This window comes from Hylobates moloch, unplaced genomic scaffold, assembly GCF_009828535.3.
Source record: "Hylobates moloch isolate HMO894 unplaced genomic scaffold, HMol_V3 SCAFFOLD_10, whole genome shotgun sequence".
Taxonomy (NCBI): Eukaryota; Metazoa; Chordata; class Mammalia; order Primates; family Hylobatidae; genus Hylobates; species Hylobates moloch.
The window spans coordinates 84404141-84416709 of record NW_026652285.1 but is presented as its reverse complement, the minus strand read 5'-3'; the positions used below and the strand labels follow the sequence as shown (position 1 = coordinate 84416709).

Here is a 12569-nt window from a genome sequence, read left to right as displayed (position 1 = left end):
AAATGGCAGGCCAGGCACGGTGGCTCATGCCTGTAATCCCAGCACTTTGGAAGGCCAAGATAGGCACATTGCCTGAGGTCAGAAGTTCGAGACCAGCCTGGCCAACTTGGTGAAACCCCGTGTCTACTACAAATACAAAAATTAGCTGGGCATGGTGGTGTGCACCTATAATCCCAGCTAGGGAGGCTGAGGCAGGAGACTTGCTTGAACCTGGGAGGCAGGGGTTGCAGTGAGCCGATTGCACCACTGCACTCCAACCTGGGTGACAGAGCAAGACTCCATCTCTAAATAAATAAATAAATAAATAAATGGCATATAAATTTGAGAGTAAGAAAACTGTGTATGTAGAAATACTAAAGAATTTAGCAAGGCCGTAGGATATAAGATCAAGATATCAAAGTCAGTTGTATTTCTGTATATTATCAATTATTAATTATGACAAAAAATTTAAAGTGTTACTGGTCCATATCCATAAGTATGAAATACTTAGGGATAAAGGTGTCAAAATATGTGTGAGACCATTACACTGAAAACTACAGAACTTTACTGAGAGAAATTTAAAAAGATCTAAATAAATGCAGAAATGTCATGATGTTTATGGTTTAGATGACTCAGAAAAATGTTAAGATGTGAATTCTCCCCAAATAGGTACCTCATTTCAAGAATGGTGATAAAGCTGTAGTAATCTGTAGGGTTCAGATTGCCCAGGGTGGGGGTTGGGGGTTTGGTAGGGAGGACTAACTGCAAAGGGATACTACGGAACTTTTTGGGATGTTTTGATTTTTGTGGTGGTTATATGGATTGTATTTGTCAAAACTCATCAAACCCTGCATTTAAAATGTGGATGGATGTCTTAATCTATCTAAAGTAAACCCTCATAAAGTTGATTTTTAAAAAACGAATCCATGTTTCTCAAGTAGTTTTCCTGACAGATTCTTCTAGTTTTGAGGTGGGAATATTATGAATTTTTAAAAACCCTCTTCCACATAGCTCTTTGGAAGCGTGACTAATATGTAGTGGGCATTTTGTAGTTTTTAATATCTAGTTTAGTAAAATACAACACGATTTATACAAGCAAAGTATTTTGAATGCTTATTTTTATATTAAGATTTTTGGAAACTAGTCTGTCCTTTTGTACAGAAAATAATTATTCAAATTTATGTGTCCAATACATTTGAATTTCCTTGTTTCCTGTTGGCTTTTAAATCATGGCCATACAATTGCTTATAATGGTATACATTCTTCATCTTCAGATTATTTATCAAATCTTTACATATAACCTTTTCCCAGTCACCTAAATGAGTCGTTCTTAGATTTTGAGATTTCATGTAGTAATATGTTCAGTTAATTTGGGGCAAATTCTTAATTATGGCAAATAAGGACATCAAGTGCAAAAAATCGCTGTCATTTACAATTACCATTTTGATTGGGAAAAAATAGAACATAATTTCCAAGCAAAACAGTCATTCTTAAGAAACGCTAGACGTATTATTGATTACAGTGTACTAGATGTTGTGCTGACCATTTAAAATATATTGAAAAGAACAAATTAAAATTTCCAAATATTCTTGTTATACCGGTTTTACAGGAGTAGAATCTGAGACTTAGTAACGTTAAGTAACTTGCTCAGAACAGGATATCTGATTTCATAGCTCTGCGCTCTTAACATAGCCCAGGTATTTTATAATATGGAACAATTAACACCCTAAAATGGTGATTTATAATTGCAAATTTCTTGGTAAAAGTTTGTTATCTTAGGTCTTTATTTGATAGTGCAACACGAATGGGAGCTCAGGTAACTTGTTCGGTATTCACATTTTCTCAAACATAGAATACCTCTGTTAAAGAAACAGCTTTCTTAGTGTTCTTTCATTCTTGTTGGAATATTCTGGGTAAACTGATAGGAGCCTCATGCCTTTAGAAAGTTTCTCCAGTCCTTTTCCCCAGTCCTGTAACTCCTTGTGCTGGTTGAGCAAGGCCACGTTGGTGGTGGTATTGTTTAGCTCTCTATGCCCGCAGGGAGGGTGCCAAAAAGACATTCCCTGTTCAACTCTTGCCCCCGTCCAGAACTCTGATGTTTGTTATTTTACTCTAGTGACGGTGTTATCATTTGTTATTCTCAATCCATGTAAGCCTTTGTAAATTTACATTGTCAGTGTCAAGTTACTTACCTTTTTCTAGGAATAGTAAGACACTTTGAAATTTTTGTGGTTTAAAAAAAGAAATTACCTTTACACTTTAGTTTGGGTATTTATGAGACTCAAATGAGGCAGTGTTAAGTGAAAACAGTTTGAAAGTTAGAAGTGAAATGACATTTTAGGTATTTGGTGCCCGTTTAGGTATTTGGTGCCTGTTTAGGTTTTTGGAGCAGAATAATGACATGATATACATAATGTTATGTTACGTTACGTTACGTTACGTTACGTTACGTTATTTTGAGACAGGGTCTCAAGATTTGAGACAGGGAGTGCAAGTGGTGCAATCTCGGCTCACTGCAGCCTCCTTCTCCTGGGTTCAGGTGACTCTCCTGCCTCAGCCTCCCAAGAAGCTGGATTATAGGCATACGCCAGCACATCCTGCTAATTTTTTTTTTTTTTTTGGTAGAGATGGGGTCTTGCCCTGTTGCCCAGGCTCGTCTCGAACTCCTGACTGCAGGTGATCAGCCCACCTCAGCCTCCCAAAGTGCTGGGATTACAGGCGTGAATCACTGTGCCGGGCCTGATACACTATTTTAGTTAACGTTGATATGATACTGGATCCCCAGAATATGGGAAGCAGGGAGAGTGAAATTAGAGTAAGGGAGAGCTGAAGTGGGGGCAAGATCAGGGTGAGGTGGGTGACTTTGAGAGTGGAAATGAAAGAATATAATCGGTAGTCATTTTGGAGGGAAAATTAGTATTTCTCGGTGATTGATAAGGGAGAGGAGTAGATGGAATCTCTTGCCTTCCAGGTTAATTAATCCGATAAACATTTGTGTGCCAATTATTTTCCATAATCTGACATAGGCATTTGCTATATAAAGGTACTCAGACCTGTATGGGCCTTTAGGTATTGTTAGTCTTTTAGGTCTGGGGAGGATGCTGCTTGCATTCATGAACATAGAGAATTTGGGAGCAAGTGCTAGTTTGGGTATTAGGTCAACCTATCTAGTTGTAAACAAGTTGAGTTTTGTGCCACAGATATGGATGGATATGAAATATGGCTATATTAATTTTTATTTGGTCCTCATGAAATTTGTTTAGGATTACAGACATTTGATTGTAAAGTTTCATTAGTATTTAGAGAAAGGATATTTTTAGGCATTTGGAAAGATTATGTTTTTCTCCGAGTAGTGGCAAATAGGGTATTTAGTGATCAAACAACATTGCAATGAACTTTTAGCTTTTAAGTAATTTGTATTTAGTCTTTTGGTTCTATTTCTGGAAGAAAAACCTTTCTGAATCTTAACTTGCATAAACTTAAGTGTTCCTTACAAGCTTGTCAATTCTAGTTATTCTCAGTATTGAAACAATAGTATTTAAATAAATTTAGCTTAGATAATGAATTTTTTTACTTTACAGCAGTAATTCTCCAACTTCAGGGTAAATAGAATCTCCTGGAGGGCTTGTTATAAAGCAGATCGTTGGGTTCCACCCCTGGAGCTTCTGCTTCAGTAGGTCTGAGTGGGGTTGGAAATTTGCATTTTCAGCAAGGTGGTACTTAATGTTAAGAATTATTGTTGTATAATAAGGAATAAGATTAGCATAGGAAACCACAATTTAGCTTCTAAAAAATAAAGACTATTAACACCTAAGAAATAAACTTTATTTTAATAAATATACAACTCAAATCCATATCTCCTTAGGATGTGATAAATACCAGATTTTTATCATAGTCTTTCCTGAAATTTTATTGTTCTAATTTATTTAGCAATAGAATAAATTAGAAAAATGTCCTTAAAATACATTAAAGACATCATAAATAGTGTTCTGTATTCATAAGAAAAAGTTGAGTATTTATAGGTATTTGAAATAATATAATTGATTTACCCTTATATTTTTCCTTGAAGTTAAAAATCAGACTTCAGTTTAAAAAAATTTAATACCCACAGTGAAAAACCAAAAGCACCTATTTATTAAAAGGTAGTTGGTTTTGTTTTCTACTCTCCTTTTCCACCTACCCCCATCAGCCCCATGTTTCCCTGAAGTTTAAAACCCAAAACTCATTTAGGATTAAATGTGACAACATGATTAATGTGGTATGTCAACCCAAATTAGTTGCAGTAATTTAAAAAAGAATCTTATGTTTTTTAGCTAATGGGAATGACAGCAAGAAATTTAAACGAGATAGACCTCCCTGTTCGCCTTCCCGTGTTCTCCATCTTCGAAAAATTCCATGTGATGTCACCGAAGCAGAGATCATATCATTAGGTCTACCATTTGGCAAAGTAACTAATCTTTTGATGTTGAAAGGAAAAAGCCAGGTATGTAATATTTAAAGATTGACAAAGAGTGATTATCTCCAGATGTTAGTATTACTGATAATTTTTATTTTCTTGAGCTTTTCTGTATTTTTAAAATTTCATACTATGAACATAAATTAGTTTTAAAAGTAGATTTTTTTTGGGGGGGTGTAACAGGAAGCAACAAACAGTAGTAACACAGGAAACAGGATTTCTCTTATCCATTGACTTATGTTTCTTCTTCCGAAGACACAGATTTTATATATATTTTTAGTTAATTTGTTTTTAATTTTATTTATATTTTGTATTACACAGTGGTTTATCAAGTGTCCTGTGATTAGCAGAAAACGCTGATAGGATATAAATTATACCTCATTTGGCAAATTAAAGAACAGTTAAGTTTTCAAAAATCTAGATAAAAATGTATAGTATTGTCGGCCGTGTGCAGTGGCTCACGCCTGTAATCCCAGCACTTTGGGAGGCCGAGGCGGGAGGATCACCTGAGGTCAGGAGTTCGAGATCAGCCTGGGCAACATGGTGAAACCCCGTCTCTACTAAAAATACAAAATTAGCTGGGCGTGGTGTCACATGCCTGTAATCCCAGCTACTTGGGAGGCTGAGGCAGGAGAATCGCTTGAACCTGGGAGGCAGAGGATGCAGTGAGCTGAGATCGTGCCATTGCACTCCAGCCTGGGCAACAAGAGTAAATCTCCGTCTCACCAAAAAATAGAAATAAAAAGTATAGTATTGTCAAAAGACAAAATCACAACACATTTAAACATGATTTGATTGGCTTCTATTTGTGATTCTAGAACCGAGCAGCACCTCATTCTTTAAAATAGAATGAATGTTCCACTGGGCAAAACATAACAGTTGGTTTTTATAAGGTGGGAACAAGGAAGTGACAATTGTTTAAAAAGTGAATTTGTTAACATCTGGTTATTGCATTTTACTTTTCTCGTAAGGGTCAAAGCAGTAGGAACTTATTGTGTGATTCAGATAGGCCACGCTGTTTCTGATTGGTTGCTGTGAATCTCCTGTTTTCAGGAAAAACTGGTTTGTTTGGGGATTTACCTGCTTTACTTTGCATGAGTGACTCCATTTTAATTTGGACTGGTCTGCTGGGGTGTAGTGCAGGAGGCTAGTCCAAAATAATGTCCTCTCAAAAAGTCTAACAGTTTATTTTAGGTATAGAATTAATATGTGGCTTCTTTCATAATTCAAAAGAGACTGTAAAGAGTCTTCATTTGAGAAGGTAACAGGTTATTCTTTTTTTTTTTTTTTTTTTTTTTTTTGAGACGGAGTCTCGCTCTGTCGCCCAGGCTGGAGTGCAGTGGCGCGATCTCGGCTCACTGCAAGCTCCGCCGCCCGGGCTCACGCCATTCTCCTGCCTCAGCCTCTCCGAGTAGCTGGGACTACAGGCGCCCGCCACCACGCCCGGCTCATTTTTTGTATTTTTAGTAGAGACGGGGTTTCACCGTGGTCTCGATCTCCTGACCTCGTGATCCGCCCGCCTCGGCCTCCCAAAGTGCTGGGATTACAAGCGTGAGCCACCGCGCCCGGCGGTAACAGGTTATTCTTAAGATGAATAAGGAAACTTGTTTCTGTGGTGACCATGACAAAAAATATAATACTTGTCATGTTGATTTTAGTAATTGTATGTCCTCTTGTTCCAACTCAGACGCCACTGGAATGAATTCTTTAGTTCTTTGCAAGTTTTTGGCTGTTCTAAAAATTTTTTATATTGTTTATTACTGTAAAGAAGAGGACAACAAATCTAGGCCCTAGGTATTTTGTAGTACATTGTGATGTATTACTGTGTTTCATCTGCTTTTGATAAATAATAGGTTTAAGAAACACATGGTAAATACATTTATAAATAAATAGATTAGTAAGCATTGGGCATGAAAGAGGTTGGATGATGATGTCTGAGTTCCCTATATTTAGTAAATCACTTATTTAATATCCTCTTTAATTCACATGAGGTTACTAAGATCTGGAGAAGTTAAGTAACATGCCTTAATATTTGGCCCTTGTTGTATTTCCACATTTGTCTTAAATCCTTTGGAGACAGCACATCCCTGCCAGTTAGATCGTTATTTTAACACAGTTGCTACTACTGAGAATAGTATGGTTTGCATGATTTGAACAGAGACCACATGGCCATGTCTAATGGCTAATTGCCTGTGAAAGGCTGAGCAGGCAACATCATAGTTTTCTTTGTCTCTGCTACTGATTCTGGGTTTATTTTTATCGGTAAGCTAACCGTAAGTGTTATGTTAATTGCTTGTGTTTTGATCACAAATCCTGTTTAGAAAATATCTTTTTAGTAAATACACTTGAGCAGGAGATTCTAATTTGAGTCACTAGATCCACTCGTTGAGTGATAACTTTTCTCAGGGCATTTGGAGGATGGAGTGTTGGGGGCCAAATGGGGATTATTTTTACCAGCCTTCCTCTGGGTAGTGACTTTTGGCTGTCTCTCCACTCTGTACTATGAAAATTGGACTTTTTGACTAGATACTTAAATAAAATATAAGTAATTACTGGACTCTGTGGAAAAAATTATTTTAGCACATGAAATTTTAGGTTCTATATACTTAAAGAAAATCCTGTGACAAGAATCATATTCCAAATATATTGTTTAGCTTTTCCTTTATGTGACTGATGTTAGAAATTGAGTATGTTCTTAACATTTAGAAAGGAGTTTGCAGAAATATGTCCGTAAGTGAATATTACTGTTTACAAATTGTTTGTTGAAAGATGATTTAAAAACAGTTAGAAATAAGCTAGTTGCCATAGCTGTTTTTCCTACCTTGATCATTTTTATCCTGTCTTAGAAAAATTAGAAAAAATATATTACTGACACAAGTGGATAATGGTTTCAAAGTACATCATGGACATTTTTACCTTTTAAATAGTATAAATGACTTGAAGTCAGTTTTGCTCTCTTAAGATCGTGCAATTTTTATTTATTTGGGGAGTTTTATTTGTTTATTGTGGGTTGATTTGTGATGTTTCATCCACTGTCACATGGCTAACTAACATCACTGTTTCATAGAGCATTGGTAGTTCATTTGGAGCATTTCATTGGTTCAGTTGTTACATTTGGTTGGTACAGTTATACATCATGTTTAACATCTGTCCAGTTAATACGGCTTTTCTAGACTTTATGTGGAAACATTTGACAAGTAGGGTAACTATAAACAAAGAAATAGTTTGATTTAGAGATACTTGCCATTTCCTGTGTTCAGTAAATTTTATTAACAAATGTGTATTTTATAAATTGTAATTATTTTATACATAAGTTGAAATGGTTGATACATGCATGCTAATTACGTGCTTCTGTGCCTGGGCATGGTGGCACTTGCCTCAAGGATTGCTTGAGTCTGGGCATTCTGGGCTATAGTGTACTAAGCCGATCTGGTATCCACACTAAGTTGGCATCAGTATGGTCCAGGCTGCATAAGGAGGGGTGAACCGGCCCAGACTGGAACCAGAGCAGGTCAAAACTCCTGTGCTGATCAGTAGTGGTATCTTGCCTGTGAATAGCCACTGCATTTCAGCCCAGGCAACATATCAGGACCCCTATCTGTTAAAAAAATGGATGGATGGATAGATGGATGGGTGGATGAATAAATAAATATGTTCTTTTGTAGTAAAAAAAGAATTGGATTGTCTAACTAGAAATTTGTGTTGATTTGGATCAGGAGTGGTTCCTGCATTTTAAATTTGAGATGTTCTTACCAGTATTTTGAGGACTCAGAACGGTTAATGTCTATAGTTTATAACTAATCATTAAAATAGGGCAACAAAGTCTGGGCACAGTGGTTCATGCCTGTAATCCCACCACTTTGGGAGGCTGAGGCAGGAGGATTACTTGAGCTCAGGAGTGCAAGACCAGCCTGGGCAGCATAGTGAGACCTCATTGCTACAAAAATTGTAAAAAATTAGCCAAGTGTGGCAGCACCCACCTGTAGTCCCAGCTACTTGGGAGGCTGAGATGGGAGGATTGCTTGAGCCCAGGAAGTGGACATTGCAGTGAGCTGAGATTGCGCCACTGCAGTCCAGTGTAGTGAGACTCTGTCTCAAAAAAAAAAAAAATAAAATAAATAAATAAAAAATAAAAAAAAATAAAAAAAGTGAGATGGGGGACAAAATCTACCACCTTAAAGCTTTGTAAGTATCTTATTCCTGTTAAGAGGAAACTGTATATACTATAAAATGTAAATGTCAAGAGGCTTTTGCTAGCTCAGCTTTTCCTGAGTCATTCTTCAGGTATCTACTATTAGTACAGTGACTACAGATAGCAAGTCACTTCAATGACTTAAATCAATATTGACTCTGTAGGAAGTTCTCAGATTTCCATAATTTGAATAATTGATCCTTTGTCCCTTATTTTTAAAAAGTATTCTGTATTTGAAGATGATAAACTATTTTCTTTTTCTTTTTTCTTTTGAGATGGAGTCTCGCTCTGTTGCCCAGGCCGGAGTACACTGGAGTTCACTGGTGTGATCTTGACCTCACTGCAACTTCTGCCTCCCAGGTTCAAGTGATTCTGCTGCCTCAGCCTCTTGAGAACCTAGGATTACAGGCACCTGCCACCACACCTGGCTAATTTTTTATGTGTGTTTTTAGTAGAGAAGGGGTTACACCACATTGGCTAGGCTGGTCTCAAACTCCTAACTTCAAGTGATCTGCCCGTCACGGCCTCCCAAAGTATTGGGATCATAGGCGTGAGCCATTACGCCTGGCCTTATTTTATGATAAAGGTTGAATATCCCTAATCTGAAAATGAGGTGCTCTAAAATCTGAAACTTTTTGAGCACCATAACAATCAAAGGAAATGCCCAGTGGAGCATTTTGGATTCCAGATTTTTGAATTAGGGTTGCTCAGCTAGTAAGTATCTTCGGCAAATATTAAATATTTCAAAATCTGAAATCTAAAACACTTCTGTTCCTAAGCATTTTGGATAAGGGATACTCAGACTGTGACTCAGAATTAAATACGACATATATGTGCATGTCTGTGTTCTAATGAATGCCTCAGTACTTAAAAAGGAACCTAAAGCTGAGCGTGGTGGCTCATGTCTGTAATCCCAGCACTTTGGGAGGCCGAGGTGGGTGGATCACTTGAGGTCAGGAGTTCAAGACCAGCCTGGCCAACATGGTGAAACCCCTTCTCTACTAAAAATACAAAAATTAGCCGGGTGTGGTGGCGTGCACCTGTAATCCCAGCTACTCGGGAGGCTAAGGTTGCAGTGAGCCGAGGATTGCTTGAACCCAGGAGGCGGAGGTTGCAGTGAGCCAAGATCGCACCACTGCACTCCAGCCTGGGCTACAGAGCAAGACTCCTACTCAAAAAACAAATACAAAAAAAGGAACCTAAGCCCTGGGAACACTAAAGCCATGTGAGTCTGAGTTGGGGGCAGTTGGTGGTAGTGGTGGGTAATATGGTAAGGAGATCACTGAAAAATTTTCTTCACAATGTTTTTTGAGGGTTGAGGGATAGAGAGAGGGTGTGACATGGGGAAAATTCTTGGTGGCTTAAGATAATGCTGTCTGTCACTGCTGCACACGTGGTTTACCATCATTTTAGACTGGAATTTCAGATGCCTTTTTAAGGAATGCTTAAGAATCGTGATTCTTATGTTGGGAAACCTTTAAAAAATTAAAAATGCTTCATATGTTTATTAAATTCAAAAGCGTAGAATTATTTAAAGTAAAACTTGATATTCCCCAAACAGCACTCTTTTCTGGCCAGTTTAGTGTGATTCCATACATACAAGTAAATGTGACATGAAGATGTAGATACCGTGTTGATATGTGTGTGCACATGTATGTATATAAACATGTAAAATACGGGAAATACCTTTACATATTTATATGTAACCTTTTTTCAAAATGTAACATGGGTGTTAATTAGAAGCATTTGAAACATTGAGTACGGAGAAGGATTTGGTGACGCCTGTAATCCCAGCATTCTGGGAGGCCGACTGGGGTGGATCGCTTGAGGTCAGGAGTTCGAGACCAGCCTGCATGGTGACTCCCTGTCTCTACTATAAACCCAAAAATTAGCTGGGGGCGTGGTGTCATGCGCTTGTAATCCCAGCCACTTGTGAGGCTGAAGCAGGAGAATCATTTGAACCCAGGAGGCGGAGGGTATAGTGAGCCGAGATGACGCCACTGCACTCCAGCCTGGGTGACAGAGTGAGACTATGTCTCAAAAAAAAAAAAAAGGATTTGGAATTGGAAAATTGCCACTTAATTAATTGGTTTTGTGTGGTTCTTGGTTTTTTTCTTGTTTCTTCCTAGAAATACTTAAAAAGGCAAATCTAAAGTGTGCACCATCATATGAGTAGAAGGTGAAAGATTTATACCATCTGAAGAAAAACCAGAGTATTGATCACCATTTTACAAGGATGCTTTTCAGAGGCTGAGTTTAATAGTTTTATTCTGAAAAATCCCATACAGTCCAACTAACAGGAATTAAAAATGATCTCAAATAAAAACCATCTCATCATGTTAGAGCTACAAAGAGACTTAAAGATCCTGTTAGGCAGTGCTTCATGTTTTAGATGAGGAAACTAAGGCTCAGAGGTATTAATGAGTAAGGTGTCATAGCCAGGCATAGATTTTAATCAAGTTCCCTTTCTACCATATCATGCTAGTTCTTATTTCTTGCTATCACATATGTTGGTAATGTATGAGATAATAAAACTCTTACTGAAAAAAAGTGAATGCTCTATTAATTTTATTCGTAAATGGCTGTTTTTAAAAAGAGTAAAAGGAGAACAAACCATTTTGCCCCATCTCTGTTTAAGACTCTGGGTGTTATTAAAGCAGTGTTTCTCAATGTCTTTTCCTCTGTTTTTTTCTTTCTCCTCCCCTAAAGACGGTTTTTAGCCTTTTTACCCCCAATTGCCCCCATTACATTTAGTATCTGTTTATGTATTGTAGCCTTTTAGCATCAATCTTTTTTTTTTTTTGAGACACAGTTTCGCTCAGTCACCCAGGCTGGAGTGCAATGGCGCGATCTCGGCTCACTGCAACCTCCGCCTCCTGGGTTCAAGTGATTCTCCTGCCTTAGCCTCCCGAGTAGCTGGGATTACAGGCACCCGACAGTCATTCCCGGCTAATTTTTATAGTTTTAGTAGAGACAGGGTTTCACTGTGTTGGCGAGGCTGGCCTTGAACTCCTGACCTCAGGTGATCCACCTGCCTCAGCCTCCCAAAGTGCTGGGATTACAGGCCTGAGCCACTGTGCCCAGCCTTAGCCTCACTGTTTTTAATGATAAACTTAAATCACAGCCGCTGAAAGCATCCGTTTACAATGGTGATGTACACATTTATTTTCATCTTTTTAATTATTTCTAGATTTTAAAAGAAACAGAAATAAAAGGAAAACCAAAAACTGCATAAAAGCTCTTAATCAACTGGCAGTTAAATCCTTTTTTTTTTGAGACGGTGTCTCACTTCTGTTACCTACGCTGCAATGCAGTCATGCAAACATGGATCACTGCACCCTCATAGGCCTGAGCAGTCCTCCTACTCAGCCCCTCCCTCACCCCCCCGACCCCAAGTAGCTGGGACCACAGTCATGTGCCACCATGCCCAGCTGATTTTTAAAATTTTTTGTAGAGATGGGTTCTCGCTGTGTTGCACAGGCTGCTGTTGAACTCCTGGGCTCAAGCAGTCCTCCCACCTTGTCTTCCCAAAGTAGCTGGAATTACAGTTGTGAACCACCATGCCTGGCTTCTCAAGTTCTTCAGTGAACCCAACTTTTTAGATGTTTCTAATTAACATCCATGATATTTTGAAGCAAAGGTGTTTTTTTGTTTTTTTTTTTTTCTCCCCTTGGGGGTAATGTCATTTTACTTGAGAATGCATGGGTTTAGAGCAAGCTAGAATGGCGAAATATCTCTTAACTGTCTTTCAAAAAGATGAGCTTTCACTTTACCTTCTTGTGTTTATTGCAGGCTTTCTTAGAAATGGCTTCTGAGGAAGCTGCTGTTACTATGGTGAATTATTACACTCCTATTACTCCTCACCTTCGAAGCCAGCCTGTTTATATTCAGTATTCCAATCACAGAGAACTTAAGACTGACAATCTACCTAATCAAGCTGTA

At 38.1% G+C, this 12569-nt stretch overlaps 1 protein-coding gene across 19 annotated transcripts in view; it reads left to right on the top strand.

The window, feature by feature from the left end:
- PTBP3 (polypyrimidine tract binding protein 3) overlaps window positions 1-12569 on the top strand; it is a 167900-nt gene that overhangs the window by 103034 nt on the left and 52297 nt on the right. For 17 of the 19 annotated variants that reach the window (XM_058444822.1, XM_058444823.1, XM_032164886.2 and 14 more), the window contains 2 exons: window positions 4293-4462; window positions 12420-12566. In XM_058444822.1, coding sequence (XP_058300805.1) covers window positions 4293-4462; window positions 12420-12566 — 317 coding nt within the window. The remainder of the gene's footprint in view (window positions 1-4292; window positions 4463-12419; window positions 12567-12569) is intronic. The other 2 variants (XM_058444830.1, XM_058444831.1) reach the window with 1 other exon arrangement.